Source organism: Rhinoraja longicauda, chromosome 25, assembly GCF_053455715.1.
Source record: "Rhinoraja longicauda isolate Sanriku21f chromosome 25, sRhiLon1.1, whole genome shotgun sequence".
Lineage (NCBI taxonomy): Eukaryota > Metazoa > Chordata > Chondrichthyes > Rajiformes > Arhynchobatidae > Rhinoraja > Rhinoraja longicauda.
In genome coordinates, this window is record NC_135977.1 from 20,301,548 (window position 1) to 20,321,234 (window position 19,687).

General features: G+C 45.8%; 1 protein-coding gene across 2 annotated transcripts in view; it reads right to left on the reverse strand.

The window, feature by feature from the left end:
- Positions 1-19,687, reverse strand: part of LOC144605901 (cytosolic arginine sensor for mTORC1 subunit 2-like) — a 63,370-nt gene that overhangs the window by 41,590 nt on the left and 2,093 nt on the right. The window contains exon 1 of one of the 2 annotated variants that reach the window (XM_078421553.1): positions 7,653-7,939. The exons of the other annotated variant lie outside the window; for it this stretch is intronic. Within the exon in view, the coding sequence (XP_078277679.1) occupies positions 7,653-7,795 (143 nt within the window). The 5' untranslated portion in view covers positions 7,796-7,939. Of the gene's footprint in view, positions 1-7,652; positions 7,940-19,687 lie in introns of those variants that run through there. 2 annotated transcript variants of the gene reach the window in all.

Sequence of the window (19,687 nt, forward strand, 5' to 3'; positions counted from 1 at the left end):
AAAGGGTGACATTTCGGGTCGATCCCTTCTTTAGACTCTGAAGCCTGTCCCGCGGAGATACTCCAGCATTTTGTGTCTATCTTCAATGTAAACCAACGTCTGCAGTTCCTTCCTACAAATAACTGTTCTATGTGCGGTAATAACAGATCAACTCCCTATTTTGTTTCATTGCCCTGTGTAAGGCCTTGCCCTCCACATATTAGCTGCTATATTTGTTTAAGTACATAGGTTTTACTTGCCTTTTGTAACGTCCATGTTACTTTGGGAGCTGAGTGCCCCTGAGTGCGATTGAAAATGCAGGTGTAGAGTGAAATTAAGAAGCTAACAGGATGTTAGCTATATGGTACATATAGGTACCAACAATATAGGTAGGATAAGGGAAGAGGTCCTGAAAGGAGAATTTAGGGAGCTAGGAAGAGTGTTAAAAAAAAGGACTTCCAAAGCAATAATCTCAGGCTTACTGCCTGTGCCACGCGATAGTGAGAATAGGAATGGAGTGAGGTGGAGGATAAATACGTGGCTGAGGAACTGGTGCAGGGAGCAGGGATTCAAGTTTCTGGATCATTGGGACCTCTTCTGGGGGAAGTATGACCTGTACAAAAAGGACGGGTTGCATCTGAACCTGAGAGGAACCAATATCCTGGCGGGGAGATTTGCTAAGGTAATTGCGGAGACTTTAAACTAGTACGGTTGGGGGGAGGGACTCAAACACAGGTGGATGAGCTTAGAGCCTGGATTGACATCTGGAAGTATGATGTTGTGGCGATCAGTGAAACATGGTTGCAGGAGGGTTGCGATTGGCAATTAAATATTCCAGGATTTCATTGTTTCAGATGTGATAGAATCGGAGGGGCAAGAGGTGGGGGTGTTGCATTGCTTGTCAGGGAGGATATCACAGCAGTGCTTTGGCAGGACAGACTAGAAGGCTCGATTAGGGAGGCTGTTTGGGTGGAACTCAGAAATGAGAAAGGTTTAGCAACACTTATAGGGGTGTGTTATAGACCGCAAAATAGGGAACGAGAATTGGAAGAGCAAATATGTAAGGAGATAGCAGATATTAGTAGTAAGCACAGAGTAGTGATTGTGGGTGATTTCAATTTTCCGTATATAGACTGGGAATCACATTCTGTTAAAGGGTTGGATGGTTTGGAGTTTGTAAAATGTGTGCAGGATAGTTTTTTGCAGCAATACGTAGAGGTACCTACCAGAGAAGGGGCAGTGTTGGACCTCCTGTTAGGAAATGAGACGGGTCAGGTGACGGAGGTATGTGTTGAGGAGCACTTTGGGTCTAGTGATCACAATGCCATTAGTTTCAATATAATTATGGAGAAGGTCAAATCTGGACCAAGGGTTGAGATTTTGGATTGGAGAAAGGCTAATTTTGAGGAGATGAGAAAGGATTTAAAAGGAGTGAAATGGAACTTTTTGTTTTATGAAAAGGATATAATAGAGAAATGGAGGATATTTAAAGGTGACATTTTGAGAGTACAGAGTCTTTATGTCCCTGTTCGGTGGAAAGGAAAGAATAATAATTTGAAAGAGCCGTGGTTTTCCAGGGAAATTGGACACTTGGTTCGGAAAAAGAGGGAGATATACAATAAATATAAGCGGCAGGGAGTAAATGAGGTTCTTGAGGAATATAAAGAATGTAAAAGGAATCTTAAGAAGGAAATTAGAAAAGCGAAAAAAAGATATGAGGCTGCTTTGGCAAGTAATGTAAAAGTAAACCCCAAGGGGTTCTACAGATATGTCAATAGCAAAAGGATAGCGAGGGATAAAATTGGTCCATTAGAGAGTCAGAGTGGACAGCTATGTGCTGAGCCGGAAGAAATGGGGGAGATATTAAGCAATTTCTTTTCTTCGGTATTCACCGAGGAGAAGGATATTGAATTATGTGAGGTAAGCAAAACAAGTAGAGTAGTGATGGAAATTATGAGGATTAAAGAAGAGGAGGTACGGACACTTTTGAAAAATATAAAAGTGGATAAGTCTCCAGGTCCTGATAGGATATTCCCTAGGACATTGAGGGAAGTTAGTGCAGAAATAGCAGGGGCTATGACGGAAATATTTCAAACGTCATTAGAAACGGGGATGGTGCCGGAAGATTGGCGCATTGCGCATGTTGTGCCTTTGTTTAAAAAAGGTTCTAAAAGTAAACCTAGCAATTATAGACCTGTTAGTTTGACGTCTGTGGTGGGAAAATTAATGGAAAAGATACTTGGGGACAATATATATAATTATTTGGATAAACAAGGCCTGATTAGAAACAGTCAACATGGATTTGTGCCTGGAAGGTCATGTTTGACTAATCTTCTTGAATTTTTTGAAGAGGTTACCAGGGAAATTGATAAGGGCAAGGCTGCGGATGTTGTCTATATGGACTTCAGTAAGGCATTTGACAAGGTTCCACATGGAAGGTTGATTAAGAAGGTTAAATCGTTGGGTATTAATAGTGAGGTTGCAAGATGGATTCAACAATGGCTGAATGGGAGATACCAGAGGGTAATGGTTGACAATTGTATGTCAGGTTGGAGGCCAGTGTCTAGTGGAGTACCCCAAGGATCTGTGTTGGGTCCACTGTTGTTTGTCATTTACATTAATGATCTGGATGATGGTGTGGCAAATTGGATTAGTAAATATGCAGATGATACTAAGATAGGTGGTGTAGTTAATAATGAAGTAGAGTTTCAAAGTCTACAGAGAGACTTGGGCCTTTTGGAAGGGTGGGCTGAAAGATGGCAGATGGAGTTTAATGCTGATAAGTGTGAGGTGCTGCATTTTGGTAGGACAAATCAAAATAGGACGTACAGGGTAAATGGTAGGGAATTGAGGAATGCAGTGGAACAGAGGGATCTGGGAATAACTGTGCATTGTTCCCTGAAGGTGGAATCTCATGTGGATAGGGTGGTGAAGAAGGTGTTTGGTATGCTTGCCTTTATAAATCAGAGCATCGAGTATAGAAGTTGGGATGTAATGTTAAAATTGTACAGGGCATTGGTGAGGCCGAATCTGGAGTATGGTGTGCAGTTCTGGTCGCCAAATTATAGGAAGGATGTCGACAAAATGGAGAGGGTACAGAGGAGATTTACTAGAATGTTGCCTGGGTTTCAGCACTTAAGCTACAGAGAGAGGTTGAGCAGGTTGGGTCTTTATTCTTTGGAGCGTAGAAGGTTGAGGGGGGACTTGATAGAGGTTTTTAAAATTTTGAGAGGGACGGACAGAGTTGATGTGGGTAGGCTTTTCCCTTTGAGAATGGGGAAGATTCCAACAAGGGGACATAGCTTCAGAATTGAGGGGCAAAAGTTTGGGGGTAACATGAGGGGTAACTTCTTTACTCAGAGGGTGGTGGCTGTATGGAATGGGCTTCCGGTGGAAGTGGTGGAGGCAAGCTCGATTTTATTATTTAAGAGTAAATTGGATAGGTATATGGATAAGAGGGGATTAGAGGGTTATGGTCTGAGTGCAGGTAGATGAGACTAGGTCAGGGAGAGTGGTCGGTGTGGACTGGTAGGGCCGAACGGGCCTGTTTCCGTGCTGTAGTTGTTATATGGTTATATGGTTATATGGTTATTGAGCAAAGCACAAAGTGCTGGAAAAACTCAGCAGATCAGGCGGCATCTGTGGGAAGAATGGCCAGTCAACGTTTTGGGTCGGGACCTTGCTTCAGAATTTGAAGAGTCCCAACCAGAAACGTCATCTGTCCATTCCTCCGTAGATGCTCCCTGAATTTAGACATTAGAGGTATAACGCAGAAACAGGCCCTCCATGTCTACGCCGATCAGCGATCACCCCCTACACTTGCTCCACCCAACACACGAGGGACAATTCACCTTTTATTTTTACCAAGGCAAATTAACCTACAAGCCTGTACACATTTGAAGTGTAGCAGGAAACCAGAGCACCCAGAGAATACCCACGCGGTCACAGTGAGAACGTACAAATTCTATACAGACAGCACCCGCAGTCAGGATCGAACCCGGGTCCCTGGCGTTTTTAGGCACAAATCCTCCGCTGACATGTTAAGTTCCTCCAGCGCTTTTTTTTTCTCTCATGACAACTGAATGATATTGTTTATTTCATGGTCGTCGCAACTTCAGAGAACATTCAGCCCATCTATTCTGTGCCACTTGCACAGCAATACTATCGGTTCCACTCTTCCAATTGTGTCCTTGTGATCTGTTGCCTCTCACATGCCCACCAGCTCCCTGATTCTCTCTCCAGCCACCTACACTTGGGGCAATTCACAGCAGCTAAATAATCTGCCAAGCATCATATGTTTGGGACATGGGACAAAGCTACAGCTCCCTGGATAAACCCATGTGGTTACAAGGAACACCACAGACTTGAATTGAACCCGGATGCCCAAAGCCAAGGCAAGAACTAACACCATGACGCCCGCAATATTGAGTACAAAAGTTGGAAGGTTATGTTTCAGTAACATAGGGTATTGGTGAGTTTACATTTGGAATGCTATGTACAATATTGTTCTCTTTTTGAAGAAAGAATGTAATGCCATGGACATTCAATTCTAAACTAAACTGATATCTGGAATTTTACAAAAGATACAAAGTGCTAGAGTAACTCAGCGGGTCAGGCAGCATCTAGAGAGGGAAAGGATAGGCAACATTTTGTTTCTTCCTTGTGTTTCCTGATATCTGAAATGGGTTGGTTATTTTCAGTAAACATTTGGACAGAATGTTGTTTGGAGTTCAGAAGAGCAAAGGGGGATATGACTTGCCATGCTTTGTCCTGCTTTTCCTCTCTCCCATCTTTCTTTCTGCAACCTCCCACCCACCTACACACAATAAGTCTGAACAAGAGTCCCTATCCATGTTCTCCAGAGATGTTGCCTGACCTGTTGGGTTACTCCTGCACTTTTTGTGTCTTTTTGCATAAACCAGCATCTGCATTTCATTGTTTCTACATGACTGAAACAGAAGAAAAGTATGTCTATCGTCAGTATAAACCCTCAGCGTCTTCAGTTCCTCCCTACACATTATTTCAGAAACAGGTTAGATGTGGAGAGGATGAAGGAGAATCTAGAATCAGATCTAGGAAGGAACTGCAGAAGCTGGTTTACACCAAAGATAGACACAGAGTACTGGAGTAACTCAGCAGGTCAGGCAGCATCGCAAGGAACAGGAATAGGTGACGTTTCAAGTCAAGGCCCTTCTTTAGACTGAGTCAGGGGAGAGGGAAACTAGAGGTATGAATAGGTACCGAACAAATCAGAGCCGATGGCTTAGAATCAAGTGCAACAGTTTAAAAATAAGAGGATCAGTTATTTAAGGAAATTTTGCTTCAACTATCTCTCTCAGAGGGGTGCAAATCTTTAGAACACTCCTCGTCAAAAGGGTAGTTCAAGCCAAATCTTTGACATTCCTGAAGCTGGATCAGATACCAGGGGTAGGTGGCAGTATGGAGTTTGTTACAATCAGATCAGCCATGATCTTATTGAATGGCAGTATACTCTCAAGAGGCCAAGTGGACTACTCTTGCCCCTAGTTCACTTGTGTTCTAGAGATAGAAATGGATGTTCCTCCTTCCTTTATTCATGCCATGTTAGTCAGTTGAATGTGTAGATTAAACACCTTTTCAATTATCAACCACAGATGTGTTTCCCCAGAGCTTTTGGATAACGATTGAGGTTTGGCTGTTGCAGCTGGAGAGCGAGGAATCAGAGAGGGGGAGCAGCGAGAGAGGGTGTTGCAGTGGAGAAGGAGTGCTGTAGAGGCTTGGGGTTGTCTGGCAAACTGCCCTGTCCTAAAGGTGATCATTTGCAATAGCCCACATCTCTGGCCTTGGGACCACGTGGACTGCAACCTACGGAAAGCCTGGGAAACGAGATTAAGGACTTCTAATAAGATCAAAACATAAATCTACAAATAAAGCTCAGTTTGGTGACAAAATCCAAACCTCAGCAATTTAATCAGGAGGAAGAGAAGCAATACATTTCCTACACGAGGTGGATGGAAAGGCCAACTTTAATCCTGCCAACAATATAATTTATATCTTAAATGAGTCTTTAGAAGGCAAAAGTTTAACCTAAACACACCATAACAATTATTTTATTGTTGTTGGGAAATTCCTTGTGAAAGGACCTCATGCATTTTATTCTGAGACAAAAGAGGGGGTGGATGAGAGGGCGAGGCAGGAGGGGAGGGAGTGGGGAGAGTGAAGAGGACAAGGTCAAATGGTGTGAAGGAGGGAGAAGTGGCAAGGGATCTAGGGAATGGGACAAGGCCAGGCAGGGTCTGTGGGAAGAGCAGGATCGAGCCCCCAGAGCAGGAGGGGGCAATGGGTCGGGGGGGGATTAAATGGGGTCAGCCCTGGGGGGTGGCAAATGGAGGAAGGGTAAAGGGTCCCCATCACCTCACCCTGCCCCACAGGAAGCCCAGTTTGATGAGGTGGGGGAGGGGGCTTTTGGGGGGAGGGAGCTTTGAGGGGGGAGGGAGCTTTGAGGGGGGAGGGGGCTTTGAGGGGGGAGGGGGCTTTGAGGGGGGAGGGGGCTTTGAGGGGGGAGGGGGCTTTGAGGGGGGAGGGGGCTTTGAGGGGGGAGGGGGCTTTGAGGGGGGAGGGGGCTTTGAGGGGGAGGGGGCTTTGAGGGGGGAGGGGGCTTTGAGGGGGGGGGGGCTTTGAGGGGGGAGGGGGCTTTGAGGGAGGAGGGGGCTTTGAGGGGGGAGGGGGCTTTGAGGGGGAGGGGGCTTTGAGGGGGGAGGGGGCTTTGAGGGGGGAGGGGGCTTTGAGGGGGGAGGGGGCTTTGAGGGGGGAGGGGGCTTTGAGGGGGAGGGGGCTTTGAGGAGGAGGGGGCTTTGAGGGGGGAAGGGGCTTTGAGGGGGAGGGGGCTTTGAGGGGGAGGGGGCTTTGAGGGGGGGCGCTTTAAGGGGGGCTGTGAGGGGAGGGGGCTTAGAGGGGGGAGGGGGCTATGGGGATGGGGAGGAGGGGGTGGGGATAGAGTGGGTGAAGGGCTTCGGAGAGAGGGTGAAGGACTTCGGGGAGAGGGGGTCGAGGGGTACAGAGTGGTGGGTGGGAGGGAGGGTAGTTTAACAGGGGGTAGAGGGGAGAGTGGGGTAGAGGGTTTTAGGGAGAGGGGGGGCAGTGGAGGCGAGACCGAGCCGGGGGGGGGGGGGGGGGGGGAGAGGGGGGAGGAGGAAGGGGTGGGTGTGAGAAGGACTTCAGCCGCGGAAGGGTTGGATGGGGATGGGAGTTGGGAGAAAGGGATGAGGTTGAGTGGGAGTGGGAGTGGGAGGGGGAGTTGCATGGGGATGGGGGTTGGGAGTTGGGAGAAAGAAGGGATGCGGTTGAGGGGGAGTGGGAGAGTGGGAGGGGGAGAGTGGAGGGGGAGAGGGGAGGGGGAGAGGGGAGGGGGAGAGTGGAGGGGGAGAGTGGAGGGGGAGAGTGGAGGGGGAGAGTGGAGGGGGAGAGGGGAGGGGGAGAGTGGAGGGGGAGAGTGGAGGGGAGAGTGGAGGGGGAGAGGGGAGGGGGAGAGTGGAGGGGGAGAGTGGAGGGGGAGAGTGGAGGGGGAGAGTGGAGGGGGAGAGGGGAGGGGGAGGGGGAGAGGGGAGGGGGAGAGGGGAGACGGTGTCATCCCTGGGGATGTGGAGGGTCGGGTCGGTGGGGCTCAGGGTCCCATCCCATGTCCTCCCCCTCACCTCGTCTTGTCCCGCAGGAAGACCAGCTTGATCAGGCCGTGTGTGTAGCGCTCCAGGCCGGCTTTGCCGAGGCTGGTGACCCGGAGCCGGTGCTCCAGGATGTGAAGGTCCATCTCACGCAGCTGCGGCCGCTCCAGGAGCATCAGATCCCGGGCATTCCCTGCAGCATCACCGGGGCCACCATCGCCCCTTGCATCAGACAAATCCCCAGCTCAAAGCCTCTGCTGCAAGCGGCCTCACTCACTCACTCACGTTCACCATTAAAGGGGCAATGCCTCACTTCCCACGCCGCTCCTCCCACTAACCTCTCTTTGTGCAGCTGTCCACCAAACACCCTCCTCCTCTCTTGCAAAATCTAACTCTGCACCATGTGCAAAATTACTCTCCTTCCTTCCCCCCCCAACAAAAAGAAATGTTATAGCTAATTCAATCAGAATATCTGACCTCAAAATGTACTGAGAAGACGTCTCTATTAAGGCAAGTTGTCAGGTCAAGAATGTTTCATGGTCATATGTCCCGAATTCCTTACTTGCAGCACAACAGATATGTAAACATAGCACTCTGTAAACACCACAATAATCAAAAAGTTAAAGGTAGATATACTGAACTTTATATATATATATATATATATATATATATACACACAAACACACAAAATATATATATATATATTTCACTTCGGCAGTTTCCAACCCAGTGGCATGATAATAGACAATAGGTGCAGGAGGAGGCCATTTGGCCCTTCGAGCCAGCACCGCCATTCAATGTGATCATGGCTGATCATTCCCAATCAGTACCCCATTCCTGCCCTTTCCCCATACCCCCTGACTCCGCTATCCTTAAGAGCTCTATCCAGCTCTCTCTTGAATGCATTCAGAGAATTGGCCTCCACTGCCTTCTGAGGTGGAGAATTCCACTGATTTACAACTCTCTGACTGAAAAAGTTTTTCCTCGTCTCCGTCCTAATTGGCCGACCCCTTATTCTTAAACTGGTGGCCCCTGGTTCTGGACTCCCCCAACATTGGGAACATGTTTCCTGCCTCTAACGTGTCCAACCCCTTAATATGTTTCGATAAGATCCCCTCTCATCCTTCTAAATTCCAGTGTATACAAGTCAAGTCAAGTCAAGTCAAATTTATTTGTCACATACACATACTCGATGTGCAGTGAAATGAAAGTGGCAATGCCTGCGGGTTGTGCACAAAAAGAATTACAGTTACAGCATATAAATAAAGTTAATAAGTTACTAAACATAGCACAAAAAGTGTCGACAAAAATTTAGTCTCTGGGGTTATCAAAGTTGACAGTCCTGATGGCCTGTGGGAAGAAGCTCCGTCTCATCCTCTCCGTTTTCACAGCGTGACAGCGGAGGCGTTTGCCTGACCGTAGCATCTGGAACAGTCCGTTACTGGGGTGGCAGGGGTCCCTCATGATCTTGCTTGCTCTGGATCTGCACCTCCTGATGTATAGGTCCTGCAGGGGGACGAGTGTAGTTCCCATGGTGCGTTCTGCCGAACGCACTACTCTCTGCAGGGCCATCCTGTCCTGGGCAGAGCTGTTCCCAAACCAGACTGTAATGTTGCCGGACAGGATGCTCTCTACAGCCCCAGAGTAGAAGCAATGAAGGATCTTCAGCGACACTCTGAATTTCCTCAGTTGTCTAAGGTGGTAAAGGCGCTGCTTAGCCTTACCCACCAGTGCGGCAATGTGCGTTGCCCACGTCAGATCCTCTGCGATGCGGACTCCCAAGTATTTGAAACTGCTCACCCTATCCACAATAGACCCATTTATCTCCAGTGGCGTGTACGTCCTTGGATGTTTAGCCCTTCTGAAGTCCACAATCAGCTCCTTTGTTTTAGTGACATTCAAGAGGAGGCTATTGTCCTGACACCAGAGTGCCAGATCAGCCACCTCCTCCCGGTAGGCCTTCTCATCGTTGTTGGAGATCCGGCCCACCACCACAGTGTCATCAGCAAACTTGATGATGGAGTTTGAGCTGAACCTGGCCCTACAGTCATGTGTGTACAGGGAGTACAGTAGGGGGCTAAGGACGCAGCCCTGGGGGGATCCTATGTTCAGGGTGAGGGAGCTAGATGTGTGTTCCCCCATCCTGACCACTTGGGGCCTGGCAGTGAGAAAGTCCAGGACCCAGGCACACAGAGGGGTGCTAAGCCCCAGTTCCAGCAGCTTTTCAACCAGTCTGCTGGGGACTATTGTGTTGAATGCTGAACTAAAGTCAATGAACAGCATCCTCACATAGCCCCCCTGGCTGTCCAGATGAGAGAGAGCGGTGTTTAGAACCTGGGAGACCGCATCATCCGTGGACCTGTTCGGACGGTATGCGAACTGTAGTGGGTCCATGTTGCGAGGAAGGAGGGTGCAGATGTGCTTCTTGACTAGCCTCTCCAAGCCTAGTCGCTCCAGTCTTTCAACATATGACAGTCCCGCCATTCCAGGAATTAACCTAGTAAACCTACGCTGCACGCCCTCAATAGCAAGAATATCCTTCCTCAAATTTGGAGACCAAAACTGCACACAGTACTCCAGGTGCGGTCTCACTAGGGCCCTGTACAACTGCAGAAGGACCTCTTTGCTCCTATACTCAACTCCTCTTGTTATGAAGGCCAACATTCCATTGGCTTTCTTCACTGCCTGCTGTACCTGCATGCCTTTCAGCGACTGATGCACTAGGATACCCAGATCTCGTTGTCCCCTTTTCCTAACTTGACACCATTCAGATAATAATCTGCCTTCCTATTCTTACCACCAAAGTGGATAACCTCACACTTATCCACATTAAACTACATCTGCCATGCATTCGCCCACTCACACAACTTGTCCAAGTCACCCTGCAACCTCATAGCATCTTCCTCACAGTTCACGCTATCACCCAGTTTTGTATCATCTGCAAATTCATCCAAGTCATTAATGTATATTGTAAATAGCTGCGGTCCCAGCACCGAGCCTTGCGGTACCCCACTAGTCACTGCCTGCCATTCTGAAAGGGACCCATTTATCCCCACTCTTTGCTTTCTGTCTGCCAACCAATTTTCTATCCATGTCAGTACCCTACCCCCAATACCATGTGCTCTAGTTTTGCCCACTAATCTCCTATGTGGGACCTTGTCGAAGGCTTTCTGAAAGTCAAGGTACACCACATCCACCGGCTCTCCCCTGTCAATTTTCCTAGTTACATCCTCAAAAATTTCCAGAAGATTAGTCAAGCATGATTTCCCCTTCATAAATCCATGCTGACTCGAAATGATCCTGTTACTGCTATCCAAATGCTCTGCAATTTCGTATTTTATAATTGACTCCAGCATCTTCCCCACCACTGATGCAAGACTAACTGGTCTATAATTTCCCGTTTTCTCTCTCCCTCCTTTCTTAAAAAGTGGGATAACATTAGCTACCCTCCAATCCACAGGAATGGATCCTGAATCTATAGAACATTGGAAAATGATCACCAATGCGTCCACGATTTCTAGAGCCACCTCCTTAAGTACCCTGGGATGCAGACCACCAGGCCCTGGGGATTTATCAGCCTTCAGTCCCATCAGTCTACCCAACACCATTTCCTGCCTAATGTGAATTTCCTTCAGTTCCTCCGACACCCTAGGATCTCTGGCCACTAGAACATCTGGGAGATTGTTTGTATCTTCCTTAATGAAGACAGATCCACAGTACCGGTTCAACGCGTCTGCCATTTCCTTGTTCCCCATAATAAATTCCCCCGCTTCTGTCTTCAAGGGACCCACATTTGCCTTGACTATTTTTTTCTTCACATACCTAAAAAAGCTTTTACTATCCTCCTTTATATTATTGGCTAGCTTACCCTCGTACCTCATCTTTTCTCCCCGTATTGCCTTTTTAGTTATCTTCTGTTGCTCTTTAAAAGAGTCCCAATCCTCTGGCTTCCCACTCTTCTTTGCTATGTTATACTTCTTCTCTTTTATTTTTATGCTGTCCTTGACTTCCCTTGTCAGCCACGGGTGCCTCTTACTCCCCTTAGAATCTTTCCTCCTCTTTGGGATAAATTGATCCTGCATTATTCCCAGGAATACCTGCCATTGCTGTTCCACCGTCTTCCCTGCTAGGGCCTTCTTCCAATCAAATCTGGCCAGCTCCTGCCTCATGCCTCTGTAATCCCCTTTGCTATACTGTAATACTGACACTTCCGATTTTCCCTTCTCCCTCTCAATTTGTAGAGTAAAACTTATCATATTATGATCACTGCCTCCTAATGGCTCTTTTACCCTGAGTCCCCTTATCAGATCAGGTTCTTTACACAACACTAAATCCAGAATTGCCTTCTCCTTGGAAGGCTGCAGTACAAGCTGTTCTAAGAATCCATCTCGGAGGCACTCCACAAATTCTCTTTCCTGGGATCCATTACCAACCTGATTTTCCCGGTCTACCTGCATGTTGATATTGATTTCTCTAACTTCAAGTAGCCCCCTCATTCCCTCTCTCTCTATCCCTCCCCCACCAAAGTCACACCAGCTTCTCGTTTTCACCTAACAGGCTTTGCAGATAGTTACGAAAGATTGCATCATTAAACATGAACATTCAAATATATTTGGGACAGATTTTCAGGGATTCTTTTATTTAGAAATAAGCAATGAAGAAAGTAGGAAAGCAGAAATGAATAAAGAAAAAGACAGAGGGAGGAAATCAAACTGAAAGATACAATGGGATGCATTTAATTTGCAAATATAACATTGTTTATAAAGTTTCTACTTTGCACACTCCTGAATGTACAATGAAAATACAAAGTTGAGGGCAAAATTGAGTAATGAGGAAGGGTTAGTTAGCAGTCTTGTTGTGCGAGGCCCCTTGGGCAAGAGTGATCATAATATGGTAGAGTTCTTCATTAGGATGGAGAGTGACAAAGTTGATTCAGAAACAAGTGTTCTGAACTTAAAGAAAGGTAACTTTGAGGGTATGAGGCGTGAATTGTCCAAGATAGACTGGCGATTGATGCTGAAAGGGTTGACGGTGGACATGCAATGGAAGGCATTTAAAGGTCGCTGGATGAACTACAACAAGTGTTCATCTCAGTTTGGCAAAAGAACAAACCAGGAAAGGTAGTGCATCCGTGGCTAACAAGGGAAATCAAGGATAGTATTAAAACAAAAGATGAAGCATACAGATTAGCCAGAAAAAGTAGCATACCAGAGGACTGGGAGAAATTCAGAGTCCAGCAGAGGAGGACAAAGGGCTTAATTAGGAAAGGGAAAATAGACTATGAGGGAAAACTGGCAAGGAACATAAAAACAGACTGCAAAAGCTTTTATAGATATGTCAAGAGAAAAAGATTAGTTAAGGCAAATGTAGGTCCCTTGCAGTCGGAAACAGGTGAATTGATCATAGGGAACAAGGAGATGGCAGACCAATTGAACAAATACTTTGGTTCTGTCTTCACTAAGGAAGACATAAACCATCTGCCGGAAATAGCGGGGGACCGGTGGTCTAATGAGATGGAGGAACTGAGGGAAATCCAGGTTAGTCGGGAAGTGGTGTTAGGTAAATTAAATGGATTAAAGGCAGATAAATCCCCAGGGCCAGATAGGCTGCATCCCAGAGTGCTTAAGGAAGTAGCCTCAGAAATAGTGGATGCATTAGTGATAATTTTTCAAAACTCTTTAGATTCTGGAGTAGTTCCTGAAGACTGGAGGGTAGCTAATGTAACCACACTTTTTAAAAAGGGAGGGAGAGAGAAAACGGGGAATTATAGACCAGTTAGCCTAACATCGGTAGTGGGGAAAATGCTAGTCAGTTATTAAAGATGTGATAGCATCACATTTGGAAAGTGGTGAAATCATCGGACAAAGTCAGCATGGATTTACCAAAGGCAAATCATGTCTGACGAATCTTATAGAATTTTTCGAGGATGTAACTAGTAGAGTGGATAAGGGAGAACCAGTCGATGTGTTATATCTGGACTTTCAGAAGGCCTTCGACAAGGTCCCACATAGGAGATTGGTGTACAAACTTAAAGCACACGGTATTGAGGGTTCAGTTTTGAGGTGGATAGAAAATTGGTTGGCAGACAGGAAGCAAAGAGTAGGAATAAACGGGTCCTTTTCGGAATGGCAGGCAGTGACTAGTGGGGTACCGCAAGGCTCAGTGCTGGGACCCCAGTTATTTACAGTGTATAATAATGATTTGGACGAGGGAATTGAATGCAACATCTCTAAGTTTGCGGATGACACGAAGCTGGGTGGCAGTGTTAGCTACGAGGAGGATGCTAGGAGGCTGCAGAGTGACTTGGATAGATTAGGCGAGTGGGCAAATGCATGGCAGATGCAATATAATGTGGATAAATGTGAGGTTATCCACTTTGGCGGCAAGAACAGGAAAGCAGAGTATTACCTGAATGGTGAACGATTGGGAGAAGGGGAGATGCAACGTGACCTGGGTGTCATGGTGCACCAGTCATTGAAAGCAAGCATGCAGGTGCAGCAGGCAGTGAAGAAAGCGAATGGTATGTTGGCATTCATAACAAGAGGATTTGAGTTTAGGAGCAGGGAGGTTCTGCTGCAGTTGTACAGGGCCTTGGTGAGACCGCACCTGGAGTATTGTGTGCAGTTTTGGTCTCCTAACCTGAGGAAAGACGTTCTTGCCTTAGAGGGAGTACAGAGAAGGTTCACCAGATTAATCCCTGGGATGGCGGGACTTGCATATGAGGAAAGACTGGATAGACTGGGCTTGTACTCGCTGGAATTTAGAAGACTGAGGGGGGATCTTATAGAAACATATAAAATTCTTAAGGGGTTGGAGAGGCTAGATGCGGGAAGATTGTTCCCGATGTTGGGGGAGTCCAGAACCAGGGGTCACAGCTTAAGGATAAGGGGGAAGTGTTTTAGGACCGAGATGAGAAAACATTTATTCACACAGAGAGGGTGAGTCTGTGGAATTCTCTGCCACAGATGGTAGTTGAGGCCAGTTTGTTGGCTATATTTAAGAGGGAGTTAGATGTGGCCCTTTTTGCTAAAGGGATCAGGGGGTATGGAGAGAAGGCAGGTACAGGCTACTGAGCTGGATGATCAGCCATGATCATATTGAATGGCGGTGCAGGCTCGAAGGGCCGAATGGCCTACTCCTGCACCTATTTTCTATGTTTCTATGTTTCTAAAAGGGAAAAAGAGAGACCTGACTTCTTCCACCTTTGCTCAAAAGTCCTCAGGCCTTACATTCTTGCTAAGATTGGATTTACATCATCGCAAGTTGAATTAAAGCCGTTTTAAATTTATTAGGACTGCCTTGACAACTTTGTGGCAAGTAATATTCACAATTCCGGTAAAGTTGTAAAACCAGGCCTAAAACACAATATTCAATATTCAAAGACAAAACAAACAAAGGAAGAAATCAGAAACGTACGCCAACACATCCTGTCACACATAAGCTTTAATTATTTGTACTTATAACCCAGCTGGGCTACCAATCTCCCTGGAGTTAGTTTTCCTTCAATCATGTGTTATTTTAAATGTATTTACACTATTTGCTGCTGTCCCTCAAGGCCTCTTCCTTCCCTTCTCTCCTTTGAGACATTTTTTTAACATTCATGTTATTTGAGTATAACTGACAAGACATTGGAGAGACCTGATAGAAGTATATAGAAGTATGAGAGGCATAGACAGGATAGAACCTTATTCTCTGGGTAGAGATGTCAAAGACAAGAGGGCATAGTTTTTTGAGGTGAGGGGAGCAAAGTTTTAAAGAAATATGGGGGGCATGGTTGTTTACACACAGAGTGGTGAGTGGCTGGAACAAGCTGCCGGGATGGTTGTGGAGACAGATATGATAGGGGTATTTAAGAGGCTTGTTAGTAGGCACATGGATATGCAGGGAATGGAGGGATATGGATCACATGTAGGTAGGGTTGCCAACTGTCCCGTATTAGCTGGGACATCCTGTATTTTGAGCTAAATTGGTTTGTCCCATACGGGACTGCCCTTGTCCCGTATTAGGCCCCAGGGGCGCTGTAGGCCCGGACGCTCTAGGCCCCGACACTGTAGGCCCCGATGCTGTAGGTCCCGACTACAGACCACCTCTTGCACCACCTTGGACTTGATTGCAATTGTGTTTTTACCCTAATGAATTGGTTTCTTTGCAGTCATTTTTAGACAGGTACATGGACAGGTTTAGAGGGATATGGGCCAAACACAGGCAGGTGGGACTAGTGTAGATGGGACATGTTGGCTGGTGAAGGCAAGTTGGGCCGAAAGGCCTGTTTCCATGTAGTAAGACTCTATGACTCTATGTAACCTTTGTGGTATTACTCAAAAAGATTTTGCCTTATTGAAATAACCGCAAAATTAAACTGTAATTTCTTCAGAGCTTATATATTTTGCCACATACAAATTGCTTCCAGAAGATATAATGGTCCTGAAAAGGCCTCTGTGTTACTTAGAGCAATTGATCCAACACAGAAGAAATTTAGAGAGTAGAAACAAGGAATACTCGGTAATACACAAAATGACACAAAGTGCTGGAGTAACTCAGCGGGTCAGGCAGCATCTCTGGAGAACATGGATGGGTGACGTTTGAGGTCTAGACCCTTCCTCTTCTAGCACTTTGAGTTATTCAGAAAAAAACATACACCATTTATGTTGTCGTGTGTTTTGTATCCACTGTCACTGATCTCTAAAAATTAATGAAGGTAATACCAGAAGTAGTTTGTTTTTTTGCTCAGTTGACTGTAACATTATGATTTGAAACAGCTGGAAGTGCTTGTCATGGACATTTCATCCATATTTAACAAATCACGTCGATATATTGCATTAAAAGTATTGCTATTACAGTACTATTGAGGTAAAAGGTGAATTGTGTGTTCTGGCCCTTTTGGCCCACAAGTCCATGCCAACCAACAATCACCTGAACACTAGTTCTATGTTATGCCACTTTCCCATCCTACACACTAGGGAGCCAATTAACCTTTAAACCTACACATCTTTGGAATGTGGGAGGAAACCGGAGCATCCGGAGTAAACCCACAGGGGCACAGGTAGAACTTGAGAATGTACAAACCACACAGACTCAGGTCTGGCTCGAACCTGGGTCTCTGGTGCTGTGAGATAGCTACTCTACCACTGTGCCACAGTGCCGCCTATTGGGACCCTTCTTCAGACCGATGGCTAGCTGTTCCTCGAGATATTTACAAAAGTAGCAAGTCCATGATATTGAAACTTTGGAAGGTGTACAGGTTGGAGAACAAATGTCCACATATTGCTATGCATGCAACTGCATCAATGCTTGTCCCTTGGTCTGGATAGAGTGGATGTGGTGAGGACATTCCCAGTAATGGGAGAGTCTAAGACCAGAGGGCACAGCCTCAGAATAAAAGGACAAGCCTTTCGAGTGGCGATGAGGAGAAATTTCTTGAGCCAGAGGGTGAAGAATCTGTGGAATTCATTGCCATGGAAGGCTGTGGAAGCCAAGACAGTGGGTATTTTTAAAACGGAGATTCACAGGTTCTTGTGTAGGAAAAAAAACTGCAGATGCTGGCTAAATTCGAAGGTAGACACAAAATGCTGGAGTAACTCAGCGGGTCAGGCAGCATCTCGGGAGAGAAGGGATGGGTGACTTTTCGGGTCAAGACCTTTCTTCAGACTTCACGGGTTCTTGATTAGTTAAAGTGTCAAAGGTTACGGGGAGAAGCCAAGAGAATGGGGTTGAGAGGGAAAATTAGATCAACTATGATCGAATAGTGCAGCAGATTCAATGGGAGTAAGGCCTAATTCTGCTCTCACGTCTCATGGTCTCATGGCAAAGTGTGTCAGTTGTTACACACAGAACCACAGGATGGCGATGAAACACCACATTGCTGCTTCTTCAAGCTGTTTTCGTAAATAGTCGATGACCCACAAGTACCAGGAACTACGGAGTGCACGCCACACCCTCGTGTCAATAAACAACCTGCTCTGAACGGAATAACTCATGGGAACTGGGCCACTTACATAGAAACAGAAGCAAGGAAAATGAGATAAATTTCGTAAAAGTCCTAGATTTTGTCTTATTTATATTGCAATGTGACATGTTTATTTTCTTTCAGCCCTCTTACAGTGCTAGATTGTTAGAGGTTTAAAAGAATGAGACAGAATGTGGCACGACTCATGTCCCTTGCCTCTTTAACAGTTGCTTCATGCTTTTCCCTCTGCCTTTACTCACTGTGTGTCTGGGATCTCAAAGTACCTCTGTACTGGGCTCTGTGTGGAACATCATAACTCACAGACACAATGGTTCCCACCTTTCCCCTTTACCAATGTCACAATACCATTACTGCATTACTGTCAACAAAAAAATTGGCTTTTCATTTCTGAGTTGATTCCATTAATATTTAAATTTCCCAACAGGGATTTTGATTTAAATTGCTGCATTCATACATAGCCTCAATCTTATCTAAAGCTGCAATAATATAGATACAAGAACTGCAGATGCTGGTTTACAAATAAAAAGACACAAAGTACTGGATTAACTCAACGTATCAGGCAGCATGACTGGAGAACATGAATAGGTGATGTGTAGGAAAGAACTGCGGATGCTGGTTTAAATCGAAGATAGACACGAAATGCTGGAGGAACTTAGCGGGACAGGCAGCATCTCCGGAGAGAAGGAATGGGTGTTGGGTCTCGACCCAAAACGTCACCAATTCCTCTCCAGCGATGCTGCTTGTCCCTCTGAGTTACTCCAGCATTTTGTGTTCATGAATACGTGATGTTTCGCATCTTTAGACCGATTCAAAGGTGCAGTAAAGTTGATTTAAATTAAATAACACAAAACATTCTTCCACCATCGATTTTCTGGCACCCTTGGCTCCAGACCCTTTCTCGATTATCTGTTTTGCTGGACCAACAGAAGTCACGGCCTCCGAGAGGAGTCCAGCAATACCGGAATGGTCCGCCGAGGCACCGAGATACTGTCCCGTAAAGTCAGCCTTGGAAGTCGACTATGGGAACGGATACACTGGTTTTGTCCAGACCAGAGTTCCAGAGCCCCGGCCGCAGGGTGCAAATTCGACACAGCGATCGGCCACTGAAGTCCTGATGATATCAAGATCGGTCACCTCTCCAGCCGAGGTGCCACGTCTTTGGGGGGGGGGGGGTTTCAAGTGATTTCTCGTAGTTTTGTCTGGATTAAAGGAGGTGCCGAACCACCAGTTACCAGAAAATCAGTGGTGGACCTGTAATCAGTTTTCTATTTTCAAAACAGTTAGGGGGGAGTGATTTATAGAGTAGGAGATTGGCAGGGAAACTCAACTTTTTTTTAATTTTATCAATTATATTGTGGTTTTACTATGTAACGGGTAAGTGGAAACACACCTTTAGTAAACTGTAACTGGCAAGGTCTTTCTTGGTCCCAAACACAGACAAAATGGATTCCAGATCAAACCAAAAATAAATTAAAATAAGAACCATCCAGCAAACAAGTCATTGTGCAAGAGATGAATTATGAGATGATAGCTTATCAGTGATTTAAAAAACACGGATAATAATAATTTTGCTATCGTTTTCTCAATCCCATGATTGTTCAGTTAGCAACGTGACCTAAAAAGTAAATGAAAAGTTGGTGCTACTGAACAAATAACTCTTTTGAAAGAACTTGACAGGCAGCAATACATCAAGATAAGATTGTAAGTTGAAAGAACAAAACTTAGTTGGCTCCTTGGACCTTACCATCGAGAGTGTATTATTAGCCTTTAACCATACTCTTGTATCAAAATTTAAACCCTTTCTCAGTGTCTTTTAATTATTGGTGTCACGTGATACTTATATATCCTGAAATTATATCCATCTATGATAGTTGATATCCAATTTAGTGCCCTGAGTAAAAGTCCGTGAGCCTCAAACAAAAAACAAACTGGCAGAGAAACTCAGTGGCTCAGGTATCATCTGGAGAAGGAATGGACAGATGAAGCCTGGCAACTGATAAGTGAATACCAGGGGTGGGGGGGGGGGGTGATTGGCTGAAGAATGGAATATATGGTCTTGCACACAAAGTCTTAACTGTTTCTGTTATACAGCTATACAGCA